The 14,778-nt window shown below is 39.9% G+C and overlaps 1 protein-coding gene across 1 annotated transcript in view; it reads right to left on the reverse strand.

The window, feature by feature from the left end:
• LOC139382311 (von Willebrand factor A domain-containing protein 5A-like) overlaps positions 1–14,450 on the reverse strand; it is a 33,602-nt gene extending 19,152 nt beyond the window's left edge. The window contains exons 1-8 of the mRNA XM_071126214.1: positions 14,339–14,450; positions 9,047–9,097; positions 8,722–8,924; positions 8,224–8,446; positions 7,723–7,898; positions 2,179–2,293; positions 1,827–2,002; positions 1,511–1,599 (exon numbers count right to left, since the gene is read on the reverse strand). Of these exons, the coding sequence (XP_070982315.1) occupies positions 1,511–1,599; positions 1,827–2,002; positions 2,179–2,293; positions 7,723–7,898; positions 8,224–8,446; positions 8,722–8,924; positions 9,047–9,089 (1,025 nt within the window). The 5' untranslated portion in view covers positions 9,090–9,097; positions 14,339–14,450. The remainder of the gene's footprint in view (positions 1–1,510; positions 1,600–1,826; positions 2,003–2,178; positions 2,294–7,722; positions 7,899–8,223; positions 8,447–8,721; positions 8,925–9,046; positions 9,098–14,338) is intronic.
• Positions 14,451–14,778: the final 328 nt, after the last annotated feature.

Genomic DNA, 14,778 nt, shown 5'->3' on the forward strand with positions numbered 1-14,778 from the left:
CTCAATTGTTAGTATAAACCACATTTGTTTAAGCAAGTCAGCCATATCAGCTATGTTTTTGTTTTTTAAAGGCAGTAATGTGGCTGATGAACTGTTTCGCTGCCAGACAAGGCTCGCTGATAACCAGGTGTAGCGGTGGTAAGGATTCACTCCATGGTGCTGAAAAGAAAGCTCTGCTTTTGGGACAGCTTTATGTAGGCCCTAACATTTTGTGGGCACCATTTGTCACCGTTATAGTGCAATGAATGTATTTTTTAGTGTTGTGTTGTGGCTTTGCTGGCATGCATCAACATTTTTTGTTGTTGTTTGACCCACCAAGATTTACATACTAAAATTGCCACTGATAATACATCAATCTACTTGCACATCATCATCTGCACATCTATCACTCCAGTGTTAATGCTAAATTGTAATTACTTTGCCACTATGGCCTATTTATTGCCTTACCTCCTTACTTCATTTGCACACACTGTATACAGATTTATCTATTGTGTTATTGACTGTATCTTTATTTATTCCCTGTGTAACTCTGCGTTGTAATTTGTCTCACTGCTTTGCTTGATCTTGTCGCACTGCTTTGCTTGATCTTGGCCAGGTCGCAGTTGTAAATGAGAACTTGTTCTCAACTGGCCAACCTTGTTAAATAAAGGATTTTTTTCCCTTTTTTTTAATCATAAGTGATATTCTAACATTGTCACCCATCAGACTATTCTTAATTGAATGTTGTCTTTACATTTAATAAATGAGTGATATTTATTTTGGCTTGGACCATTATCATGCCCCTGTCTCAGAACAGGGGCATGAGAAAATAGCACTTCAATAGCAAATGGAGGACTATGCACATAAACAGCGAATGGAGGACACTTTTCCCATGGTTCATTTTCATGAGAAATGTGCTTAATATTAGGAAAGTTGATGAATAAATATAGTAGGCCTAGCCTATAGAAATGTTGCACAACATGAGCTCATGAGCTCTCATGCAGTGTTTGATGACATTTGCATTGATGTCAGAGTGATTAGAGGGACAATAGAGTGCTGAGTACCAGGCAGTTAGAAAGTTTGCTAGGTTACTAATGACCATCAGCAGCATCAGAGCTTGGAGAAGCCTAATTACCGTGACTAAACGGTCAAGTGGAATTTGACTGCCTTCATGACACGTGACAGGTGGTGTGGCGGTAATAGAGTCACCGTGAAGGCTCTACCCCTACCTGCTGCAAATTATTAGCTCATCGTTCTGCCCCTGAACAAGGCAGTTCCTAGGCAGTCATTGAAAATAAGAATTTGTTCTTAACTGACTTGCCTAGTTAAATAAAGGTCAAATAAAATAAAATATGTAAATATTAACTGTCAAACACTGTCAATGATTATCTTTGGATTTGGACAACATGGTACAACATACATGATAAAACCCTAGAATGACACAGTTAAATGTGTTTGTAAAAAACGGAACTCCTCAGACACTGACTTGATTGATTGATTGAGACTGGGGTTGAAAGGAGAGAACACTCACGGATAGAAGGACTCATATCTGGACCCAAAGCCGATTATGTTGAAGTAGCAGCCCATTGGCAGGCTTTTCAGCAAGAGCAGCAGAGTATCCTGCAAGAGAGAAAATCAAGTGTTTTTACTATTCAATAAACCATATAGGACAATCTTAAAGATGGAAGACTACAGCGTAACCACTGTGTACTGGATTTCACTCTGAACTATCTCTTGTTGAATCCTGTGTAGATTGAGATGGTCATTTACTAGTTCCGGCATTGTGTGTGTGTGTGTGTGTGTGTGTGTGTGTGTGTGTGTGTGTGTGTGTGTGTGTGTGTGTGTACCCTGGCACTGCCAATGCGGTCCTGAACCCCAGACCCATTGTGCATGAGGCATGACATGCTGCCAGAGCGATCCACAACAAAAAGGAATTCCCCGAGTGAGGTCATCGATGACATCACATCGTTGGGGAACTCTGGGTACAGGCTCAGCATGACCACTGGGTCGCCCATCAGAGAGCCTGTGAGCGATAAAGAGAGACAGACAGAGAGAGAGAAGTGTTCAACAGCTTTTCTCTTCTTTCTCCATCTCTACATCTACTGTATCTTCTGTCTCACCATGTCCCACTATGTAAACATGGATTAAGGTAGTAGACTAGACTACTCATTGAACAGAGTACACCCACCCCCCCCTCACCTGGCTTGGCAGAAGTCTGTGCTGCCTCTACTATAGCAGCAGGCTGATGGGTGTCTTGGTAATACAACAACAGCTCAACGTCCCGGTCAAACTGATGACCTGCAGCCAGACTGACCTGCAGTTAGAACAACATTCACATGAAGACAGAGCAGTCAGAGGGAATTTAACAACTATGAAGGATTCTGATGGTTCATGATGCTAGTGAGAGTGCACACACACAGACATACTGCACACACAGACATTCATACGTACGTACAGTGCCAGTCAAAAGTTTGGACACACCTACTCATTCAAGGGGTTTTTCTTAATTTATACATTCAAGAATAATAGTGAAGACATCAAAACTATGAAATAACACATATGGAAAAAGTGTTAAACAATTCAAAATATATTTTATATTATACATTCTTCAAAGTTGTCACCCTTTGCCTTAATGACAGCTTTGCACACTCTTGGCATTCTCTCAACCAGCTTCACCTGGAATGCTTTTCCAACAGTCTTGAAGGAGATCCCACAGATGCTGAGCGCTTGTTGGCTGCTTTTCCTTCACTCTGCGGTCCAACTCATTCCAAACCATCTAAAATGGGTTGAGGTCGGGTGATTGTGGAGGCCAGGTCATCTGATGCAGCACTCAATCACTCTCTTTCTTGGTCAAATTGCCCTTACACAGCCTGGAGGTGTTGTCCTTTTGATAAACAAATAATAGTTCCACTAAGTGTAAACCAGATGGGATGGCGTATCGCTGTAGAATTCTGTGGTAGACCTGCTAGTTAATTGTGCCTTAAATTCTAAATAAATCACCGACAGTGTCACCAGCAAAGCATTCCCACACCATCACATCTCTTCCATGCTTCACAGTGGGAACCGTACATGTAGAGATCATCCGTTCACCTATTTTGAATCTCATAAAGACACAGCGGTTGGAACCAAAAATCTCCAATTTGGACTCATCAGACCAAAGGACAGATTTCCACCGGTCTAATGTCCATTGCTCGTGTTTCTTGGCCCAAGCAAGTCTGTTCTTCTTGTTGGTGTCCTTAGTAGTGGTTCATTTGCAGCAATTCGACCATGAAGGCCTGATTCACGCAGTCTCTTCTGAACAGTTGATGTTGAGATGTGTCTGTTACTTGAACTCTGAAGCATTTATTTGGACTGCAATTTCTGAGGCTGGTAACTCTAATGAACTCATTGTCTGCAGCAGAGGTAACTCTGGGTCTTCCTTTCCTGTGGCTGTCCTCATGAGAGCCAGTTTCATCAAAGCGCTTGATGGTTTTTTGCGACTGCACTTGAAGAAACTTTCAAAGTTCTTGAAATGTTCCAGATTGACTGACCTTCATGTCTTAAAGTAATGGACTATTGTTTCTCTTTGCTTATTTGAGCTGTTCTTGACATAATATGAACTTAGTATTTTACTATGGATTTCTTCTATGTACCAGCCCTACCTTGTCACAACACCACTGATTGGCTCAAACGCATGAAAGAACTTCCATAAATGAACTTTTAACAAGGCACATTTGATCATTGAAATGCATTCCAGGTGACTACCTCATGAAGCTGGTTGAGAGAATGCCAAGAGTGTGCAAAGCTGTCATCAAGGCAAAGGGTGGCTACTTTGAAGAATCTCAAATATATTTAGATTTGTTTAAATAAAAAATTGGATACTACATGATTCCATGTGTTATTTCATAGTTTTGATGTCTTCACTATAATTCTAGTAAAAAGAAAGAAAATAGTAAAAAGAAAGAAAAACGCTGGAATGAGTAGGTGTGTCCCAAGTAGATTGGGGCTGGTACATATCTTACATTACTCATATCACATGTTTAAACTGTATTTTATAACATCTACTGCACCTTGTCTATGCCGCTCGGCCATCGTTCATCCATATACTTATATGTACAGTGGAAGTGGGACGTTTACATACACTTAGGTTGGAGTCTTGTTTTTCAACAACTCCACAAATGTCTTGTTATCAAACTATAGTTTTGGCAAGTCGGTTAGGACATCTACTCTGTGCATGACACAAGTAATTTTCCCAACAATTGTTTACAGACAGATTATTTCACTGTATCACAATTCCAGTGGGTCAGAAGTTTACATACACTAAGTTGACTGTGTCTTTAAACAGCTTGGAAAATTCCAGAAAATGATGTCATGGCTTTAGAAGCTTCTGATAGGCTAACTGACATCATTTGAGTCAATTGGAGGTGTACCTGTCGATGCATTCCAAGGCCACCCTTCACACTCAGTGTCTCTTTGCTTGACATCATGGGAAAATCAGAAGAAATCAGAAAAATTGTAGACCTCCACAAGTCTGGTTCATCCTTGGGAGCAATTTCCAAAACGCCTGAAGGTACCAGTAAGGTATCTGTACAAACAATAATATGCAAGTATAAACACCATGGGACCACGCAGCCGTCATACCACTTAGGAAGGAGACGCGTTCTGTCACCTAGAGATTAACGTACTTTGGTGCGAAAAGTGCAAATCAATCCCAGAACAGCAGCAAAGGACCTTGTGAAGATGCTGGAGGAAACAGGTACAAAAGTATCTATATCCTCTGTCATGACGTTGGCCTGTGTGTAAGGTTTATGACCCCCCCATAAATACCTTTCTCCCTTCCCTCTCTCTCTGACTCTACTGAAGGACTCTTGAATAGCCTTTGATAAATATTGAGAGTCTGGGAACATCCAACAAGTGAGGGGAGAGGAACCATATTTCGGTAATAGAACCAGTTGAAAATATGGTACTTAATGAATATGATGTCAGTTCGGTTGTCATCTGAGACATTATGACTGATGACAGGACGACATAAACTGTATCTGGGAAAGTCTACACATTCTAGTTATCAGATTCACATGGAATTGTTGTGCAATTTAAATGTTTAAATATGAAACTATTTGTGAAAAGATTAATGTAATTTTAGTTTCCAAATGAGAGATTTGGGTTTTCATAAGGTTAGAGCTCTGCTCAATCAGTGGCCTGCACCTGTGAAGAGACATTGGTTATAAACTATGAAACACAACCTTCTCTCCCTCCACTATATAAGCCCTTTACGAAAATGTAACCTCCTGTACATTAGGATTCAGTCCGATTAGGATTCAGTCCGGTACATTAGGATTTAGTCCGATGTCAGAAGGATTTAGATAATAACTACAGAACTAAGCCAACCTCAGCGTGAGCTTTGGTGGCGAATGGTAAGAACTTTGAACTCTTATTCACTACAGAAGTGATACCTCCTAGCCGTTGAGTAAGCAGCGGCCGCTGTAAACGTGGGCTAGGAAAGGACGGACGACGTATCCAGTGTAACACACAACGACGATACTACAACGTATCGCATTTACCACCAGAGACATTCTTCTGAGGACTGCAAGATCTCTGTTGGGCAACACGGTAGGCATCTACGACCAACCTACGCAGCTCAGAGTAAATATTTATTGCATTTCCCTTTTCCAAATGGGTGGTAATTTAGAATGCATAAGATACTGTATTTACGATAGTATAGCTTCTCCCTTTGTTCCTCAGTCTTCCCGCTCTTTCACTCAAACCCAACCCCCTTTCCTTTGTGTAACCAGCCGTCATGTCGGCTACGTCCACCAGTGACGTTTCCTGTATGACATAATTTGCATTCTGTGTATATGTAATTCTGTGTGATTAGTTAGGTATTTAGTAAATAAATAATTAAACCCAATTTTGTATTGCTGATTCAACTTGTTAGCCAGGGTTCGTGAAGATAACCAAGAATTTACAACTTTCAGATGAGGCAGATTAAAATTGACTGCTCTTGATGTAAAATATTACTAGGTTTTTAAGAGTTTATTCTGAAGATGACAGCTCTATAAACACTCTTTCGTGGTGCCCCGGCTTTCTAGTTAATTACATTTACATGATTAGCTCAATCAGGTAATGTTAATTACAGAGAAAGGATTTTATAGAATAGCATGTCATATCAGTTAATCCGGTATAGCCAAAGACACGACACCACAGTAAAACGAGTCCTGTATCAACATAACCTGAAAGGCCGCTCAGCAAGGAAGAAGACACTGCTCCAAAACCAACATAAAAAAGCCAGACTACAGTTTGCAACTGTACATGGGGACAAATATAGTACTTTTTGGAGAAATGTCCTAGAGTCTGATCAAACAAAAATAGAACTGTTTAGTCATATTGTTTGGAGGAAAAAGGGGGAGGCTTGCAAGCCAAAGAACACCATCCCAACCGTGAAGCACGGCGGTGGCAGCATCATGTTGTGAGGGTGCGTTGCTGCAGGAGGGACTAGTGCACTTCACATAATAGATGGCTTCATGAGGAGGAAAAATATGCGGATATATTGAAGCAACATCAAGACATCAGTCAATAAGGAAAAGCTTGGTCGCAAATGGGTATTCCAAATGGACAATGACCCCAAGCATACTTCCAAAGTTGTGGCAAAATGGCTTAAGGTATTGGAGTGGCCATCACAAAGCCCTGACCTCAATCCTGAAGAAAATTTGTGGGCAGAACTGAAAAAGCGTGTGCGAGCAAGAAGGCCAACAAACCTGACTCAGTTACACCAGCTCTGTCAGGAGGAATGGGCCAAAATTCACCCAACTTATTGTGGGAAGCTGGTGGAAGGCTACCCGAAACGTTTGACCCAAGTGAAACAATTTAAAGGCAATGCTACCAAATAATAATTGAGTGTATGTAAACTTCTGACTCACTGGAATGTGATGAAAGAAATAAAAGCTGAAATAAATCTGTCACGCCCTGACCTGAATATTCTTTGTTTTCTTTATATATTTTGGTTAGGTCAGGGTGTGACATGGGTGATATATGTGTTTTTGTACTGTCTATTGGTTTTATAGGTTTCTGGGGTTGTTCACCATCTAGGTATTTATGTATGTCTATGGTTGCCTAGATTGGTTCTCAATTAGAGGCATCTGTTTATCGTTGTCTCTGATTTGGAACCATATTTAGGCAGCCATCTACTTTGGGTATTTTGTGGGTTATTGTCTATGTGATGTTGCATGTTTGCACTCAGTTTTGATAGCGGTCACTGTCTCTTGTTATTCTGTTTGTTTGTTTAGTGTACTTCGTGTTTTTTCATCTTTCATTAAAAAGATGTATTCACATCACGCTGCGCTTTGGTCTCCTCACTACGATGATCGTGACAAAATCACTCTACTATTATTCTGAAATTTCACATTCTTAAAATAAAGTGGTGATCTTAACTGACCTAAGACAGGGAATTTTTACTAGGATTAAATGTCAGGAATTGTAAAAAACTGAGTTTAAATGTATTTGGCTAAGGTGTATGTAAACTTCCAACTTCAACTGTACATATTCTCATTCACCCCTTTAGATTTGTGTGTATTAGGTAGTTGTTGGGGAATTGTTAGATTACTTGTTAAATAATTACTTCACTGCCGGAACTGGAAGCATAAGCATTTCGCTATACTCGCATTAACAGCTGCTAACCATGTGTAAGTGACCAATACGATTTGATTTGACTGTATATAAAATAAAGACACTTAAACATGCATATGAACACACACACACACAAGGTACCGTGGCTTGGGTTTTCTCTGTGTTGAGGTAGTTGAGTGGGTCCAGGGGACAGTTGGACTCTACTCTACAGATGGGATGAGGGGACGACACACGGGCACTGAGGGACAGACTGTAGGGCACAGAACCAGCAGGCACCGAGGACACCAGGGCACTGCCACCACTACCACTGTCTGACCCTTAGAGAGAGATGGGGTCAGGGAGGGAGAGAGACAGAGAAGAAAGAAGGATAGAGAGGAGAGAGCGACCCACAAATTAGCATGTTTTTGTTCTAGCCCAGCACTTCCACCTTTCAACTCAACAACACGTCAATCAGATGTGTTTAAGCTGGACTGGAAATAAAGCCTGCACCACTCCCTGTGGGTCTTCAAGAGCAAGACTGAAGACCACCACCCTATGGGACCAGCTGCTGGTTCCTGGTCGCACTGCTGCCCACAAGGTTTTACACTGCACTATGATGTATTAGTGGTTTATGTCTCTCCATACAGGGGTCCATGTGCTTACCCTGGGGTTGATAGCGGGGGTTGAGCACAGCTGGAAGGCAGAGCCTTAGGCCATCGTCAGCCTGTACAGCCAGCTCTGTCACATAGTCCAGGCTGACAGAGGCCTTCTCCCCTGGAGGCAGACTACCTACACTCAGCTTGAACACATCCGGGCTCTCATCACTCTCCTCCAATAGGAAGGCCTGCTGGCCCGAGCTCAACAAATCATCATACTGCTCCCGCGCCTGAGAGGGGGACAGAGGAACACAAGGACGCATCATCAGCCTGAGACAATAGTGATATGAGAGCTGTCAAAAGGATAATACTGATTCTTGAAGCTCCGCAAGTCATAGACTGCTTGGTTAACAAATTGGGTATAGTTGCCCACAGTAAGACTTTACACCAAGTTGTTCTTAAACCTGTGTAGTGACTATGTAACTATGAATCCTGCAACAAATTATACTTTTGTGGATCTGCATTGTTGCTTTTGTCTCATTGTTGACTTGTCATCTCCCCTCACCTTCTGTTTCTCCTGAACCTCAGCCACCACCTCAGTCTGTCCTATCTTGGCGCTGAACCTGCAGACAGCAGCCTCTCCTGGCAGAGGGAAAACAAAGATGGCCTCCAGAGGGCTCTCCTCCTGGTTCTCATACTGCAGAGTGGAGCTCACAGTGGCTACATGCCCCTGGACACTCACCTCCACAGCAATACTCTTCAGAGGCACTGAGAGAGGGAGCGATGGATGGAGAGATGATAAACAAGATACTGATGAGAGCTCATGCCTGGGAGAATGAAAATCCACACAGACATGGAAGTAAACAATAATTTCTGCTTTCAAACAGTACCTGGTTCATTCTTGACAGTTACCAATCCACAGCAGTTCACCATTTTGGCACCTGAATGGGGAAGTCAGGTGTCATATTATTGTCCTCTTACTGGGAAACAGGCACTGTTGGAATATTGATTTGTACTGTATCAATATTGATAAAACCTGGCAATAATGCAACATTGGTCTTCTTAGGAGAGGGAACATACATACTCATTTCCTCATACAAATCAAATCAAATGTATTCGTCACATGCTAAATAAACAACCAGAGTGGTCTCATAGACTATACGTAATATACTACATGTAAATCCGGGACACTCAATTTAGGATGATAAGTTATGTTTGGTATGGTTGCATAAGATAGGTTACTTAAGGTAAAAATTATAGTAGGGTTGTTGGTCGGAGTGGATTTGAAGGCGTGTAACATGAACATCAAGCAATCCAAAGGTTGCATGTTCAAATCTCATCACAGACAACTTTAGGATTTTAGCTAATTAGCAGCTTTTCAACTACTTACTACTTTTTAGCTACTTTGCGATTGCTTAGCGTGTTAGCTAACCCTTCCACATAACCCTAACCGTAACCATTTAACCATTTAACCTAACTCCTAACCCTAGCCTTAACCCCTAACCCCTAGCCTAGCTAGTGTTAGCCACCTAGCCACCCAGCTGACGTTAGCCACAACAAATTAAAATTAGTAACATATCATAAATTTTTTAAATTCGTAACATATTGCGCTAATTACTAATTCGTAACATATTGTACGAATTGTAATTTGTAACATAACATATTAATTGTAAATCATAACATATTCTAAGAAATGGATGATGGACATCCACAAATTAAAATACCATAAGAAAAGTAACATATCACACTAAATGGAATGTCTCAGATTTACTTACAGAATAATACGAAATGTTCTGAGACCACGTTGAAACAACAGGTGTAGACTATCAGTGAAATACAGAGAGAAAGAAAATAGAGAAACGAAAGGGCCTTTGAGAAAAAAGGGAATTTACCGAGCTTGGAGTTCTTGTGAACAATAAACAATGAAATGACCACAGCAGCTTGACGCAATAATGTCAATCTCTGTCCAGTGTCCATCCTGTGTAACATTTGGTTGAACTAGTCATAGAGATCCTATTCAATTGTTCTAATTCTTAATTATATGAGACTAATGAAATTGGATGGAATGCAATAGTCAATAGTGGGTGATTTTGCAAGTCAGGAGGTAGCTCTACCTGTCACCTGGAAGGTGTTAGTCAGGTAGGCTATTTCATAATTTCAGAGTTTTAGGATGACACAAATTGATTTATAGAGGCAAGTAAAGATTTCACACTTGTCTGACAACCTGGGTTCGAATAACATTTAGCAAAAAGCTTCTCAGGACAAACACACACACATGGATTTAGGTTACTTTCGCCCATCATACCAGCTGTAGAATATACAAATGTTTATTTTTTTTCACCCCCTTTTTCTCCCCAATTTCATGTTATCCAATTGCAATCCAAATATGATCTTGTCTCATCTCTGCAACTCCCCAACGAGCTCAGGAGAGGCGAAGGTCGGGTCATGCGTCCTCCGAAACATGACCCGCCAAACTGCGCTCCTTAACACCGGCCCGCTTAACCCGGATGCCAGCAGCACCAATGTGTTGGAGGAAAAACCGTACAACTGGCGACATGAGTCAGCGTGCGCCCGGCCCGCCACAAGGAGCTGCTAGAGCATGATGGGACAAGAACCTCCCGATCAAACCCTTCCCGAACCCGGACGACGCTGGGCCAATTGTGTGCCACCTCATGGGTCTCCAGGTCGTGGCCAGCTGCGACACATTCTGGCCTGTGGTAGAATATTCAATAACCAGAGCAGATTTAAAAAAAATACGGTAACACTTCATTTTAAGGGGTCCATATTAAAGTCTAATTACATGTGTAATTACACTGTAACAAGTATTGCAGTTAACTGTAGCAACCAATAGTTACACTGTAATAACAAGATGTAACTGGTAGTCATTGCCGTCTGTAATTACAAAGGCTTGTTACAAATGGGCAGGTTTCCACTAAATTCATCAACTTAGTCTTTTGTCTCTTCTCAGCTGCATCCGATTTAGTAACAACAGTCATGAAGTCTGAGACCCCTCGTGATTGCACTGGCTATCTGCACGATTATGCTCAATAGGCTCTAATTACTTACCCATGAATGTGCACTGTTTAAAATATATTTCCACTCAACGTTATTGTTAGCACTTGCAACCAAAATAAAGTGTACCATCTGGGTTAATTTGCTCATCCCAGATTAGGAAAATACACACTATTTCAAAGCATAGTACATTAAATGTTTTCCTAAGTACAATGTAATTACTAGTTGTTACACAGGATTTAGCTAGTTAAAATAAAGTGTTTCTTGAGGGGTACTTAGTTATAATTAATGTATATGTATACGTATACAGTACACAACCCATCCTGACAACCTGGCTCTCATTTTAAAGGTTCTGGATTCGCAATCCAAGTGAGAGGATAAACAGCACAGAGTACATTTAATATCTGCATAGCTAGTTAAAAGCATGTGTATCTTGAGGGGTACTTACTTGTAATGAATGTGTACTTATACAGTACATTACCCATCCTGACAACCTGGCCCCTCATTTTAAAGCTTCTGTAAGTTTTACTTAATTTCTGTACCTTATTGTGAAATAAAGTGAAACTTCCAGAAGCTTTAAAGCTACAATATGTAACTTTTTGGACGACCCTACCAAATTCACGTTTGAGTTCATGTGAGTTATTAATCTGTCATTCTAGTCTCAGAAGCAGAAGATATGTCCTATGTTCCCTATTTCTTTACTTCCCGTTCTTAAGTTTTATTTTTTAGTCTTTTACTTTCGGTTTTGTACACAAGATTCAAACAGATAATACAATATTTTTGGTTATTTGCAGAGATATCTCACAGCAGTTTAGATGGTACGATTATTCTCTACTTTATGCATTGCCTGTTTTGTCACATAAACTGACATTTCAGCAACCAGGAAATGGAGGAGCGATTTCTGCATATTGCACCTTTAAAATGAGGGCCAGGTTGTCACGATGGGTAATTTACTGTATAAGTACACATTCATTATAATTATACAACAGGTGGGTCTAATCCTGAATGCTGATTGGTTAAAACCACATTCCAGCCGGTGTACATTCCACAAGTAACCACCGGCTAAATCTATGACATTAACATGCATATTTACTCTGCTCCATCTGACTGCGCAATCCACTGTCTCATCAGCCCAGCCAAGCAATTTATAAACTTGATCTCCACTATAAAAAGCATCAAGACATTATCTCACATTTATTTTATACTAACGTTTAGTTTGCAACAGTGGAGATTTGTATAAACCTTGCTGTCTGTCTCTCTGACATTATTTCAATATTCAAATTCGGTCTCCAGCTGTCCCATAGTAATAACTGTGTTGGGATGAGACAGACATACAGGGAGGCAGCATTTCTCAGCCAGTTGAAATCATGAATCAGCTGGCAAAATTTTTATGGATATGTACAAAAAAATGTCAGCTAGTTTGCAGTCTTTCCAGCTTCAGTTTGAAGGGATTGTGTAAGCTAGCTGTGTTGTTGGCTAGCTCCTCTGAACAACAGTGTCCTGATGAGTGTGCACATGTTGAATGCCAGGCGAAATCGCTCCTCATTAGCTCAGTGTTGTAGTTGCTCATGTACTATGCTTTGAAATAATGTATTTTTCCACATCTGGGATGATATTAGATCCCAGTCAGTGAGGTTGACTTACTGATCTGTTTTTACCAGCTCAACCAAGTTAACCCAGATGGAACACTTTATTTTGGGGACAAGTGCTAGCAACAACACTGAGTGGAGATATAGTTTGAACAGTTAACATCAAAGCTAAATAATTAGAGCCTATTGACCATAGGCTGTAATCTCTCAGACACACATCCATGAGAGATCACAACCTTTGTGACAGTTGTTACTGTATGCCGCTGAGAAGAGTGAAACACTAAGTTGGTGAATTTAGTGGAAACCTGCCCAGTTGTAACAAGCGTGGTAACAAGCATTCATTGTTACACCTCTGTAATTACAGACCGCAATTACTTCCAGTTACATGTTGTTATTACACTAACTATTAGTTGTTACAGTTAACTATAATAATTGTTAGTGTAACTACACATTAAATTACACTATAATAAGGACCCCTTAAATTTAAGCTTTACCAGAAAGAATGGTAGAGCCTGTGATGAATGTCTGTTCAATAAACATGATACATTCTGAACGTTCTGTAACGTTGAACAGTGTTGAACAGAAGTCTATAATAATAAGGATAGTAAATAAACATGATACATTCTGAACATTCTGTAACATTGAACAGTGTTGAACAGAAGTCTATAATAATAAGCATATTAAATAAACATGATACATTCTGAACATTCTGTAACATTGAGCAGTGTTGAACAGAAGTCTATAATAATAAGGATAGTAAATAAACATGATACATTCTGAACGTTCTGTAATGTTGAGCAGTGTTGAACAGAAGTCTATAATAATAAGCATATTAAATAAACATGATACATTCTGAACATTCTGTAACATTGAGCAGTGTTGAACAGAAGTCTATAATAATAAGCATATTAAATAAACATGATACATTCTGAACGTTCTGTAATGTTGAGCAGTGTTGAACAGAAGTCTATAATAATAAGCATAGTAAATAAACATGATACATTCTGAACGTTCTGTAATGTTGAGCAGTGTTGAACAGAAGTCTATAATAATAAGCATAGTAAATAAACATGATACATTCTGAACGTTCTGTAATGTTGAGCAGTGTTGAACAGAAGTCTATAATAATAAGCATAGTAAATAAACATGATACATTCTGAACATTCTGTAACGTTGAGCAGTGTTGAACAGAAGTCTATAATAATAAGCATATTAAATAAACATGATACATTCTGAACATTCTGTAACGTTGAACAGTGTTGAACAGAAGTCTATAATAATAAGCATAGTAAATAAACATGATACATTCTGAACGTTCTGTAATGTTGAGCAGTGTTGAACAGACCCTGAGAAGTTGTCACTTGTTGCTTGTTGTGCATCTATTCTCGCAAGCTAAAGCAAACCGCCATAAAATAGGATGTTGTGATATGTGGATCCTATCGAATTGGATGGTTCAAAGTCTATTTCTAATTTCTAATTTTGGGCCAACAATAATAAACACAGTAAATGTCATTCAAAATGTAAAAAACCTGAATGCGTTAACAAAGTAATCATCCCAAACAAGACATGTGTGTAACGTACCTTAAAATCTGTGATGGTTTTCAAAAACTGCTTTACTGGTCCAGGTGATAAAAAAACAATACCAAGTTTTTACTTTAGTTTAGAATGAATATGCGCCAGAGTACACTACTTCTTCCTGGGTTGTAAAGGCACACTGGATATGGTGCAGCTAGGGTGGACTGTGCATGGTTATGAGTTTCACAATATTCTCTCTCTCTCTCGCTCGCTCTCTCTCTCTCTCTCTCTCTCTCTCTCTCTCTCCTCACCTTACTTCATCCGTGAGTCACCTCAAAAAATGTTTTTGTGAAAAATAAAAATAACAAATTAAAAAGCAGGTAAAATAAAAGTAGCGAGGCTAGAGTTAAAATGACTATGAATAGATAATAAAAAGAGAGTAGCAGCAGCGTAAAAATAGGGGGGGACAGTGCAAAAAGTCTGGGTAGCCATTTGATTAGCTGTTC

Source organism: Oncorhynchus clarkii, chromosome 24, assembly GCF_045791955.1.
Source record: "Oncorhynchus clarkii lewisi isolate Uvic-CL-2024 chromosome 24, UVic_Ocla_1.0, whole genome shotgun sequence".
In the NCBI taxonomy this organism is placed as follows: Eukaryota; Metazoa; Chordata; class Actinopteri; order Salmoniformes; family Salmonidae; genus Oncorhynchus; species Oncorhynchus clarkii.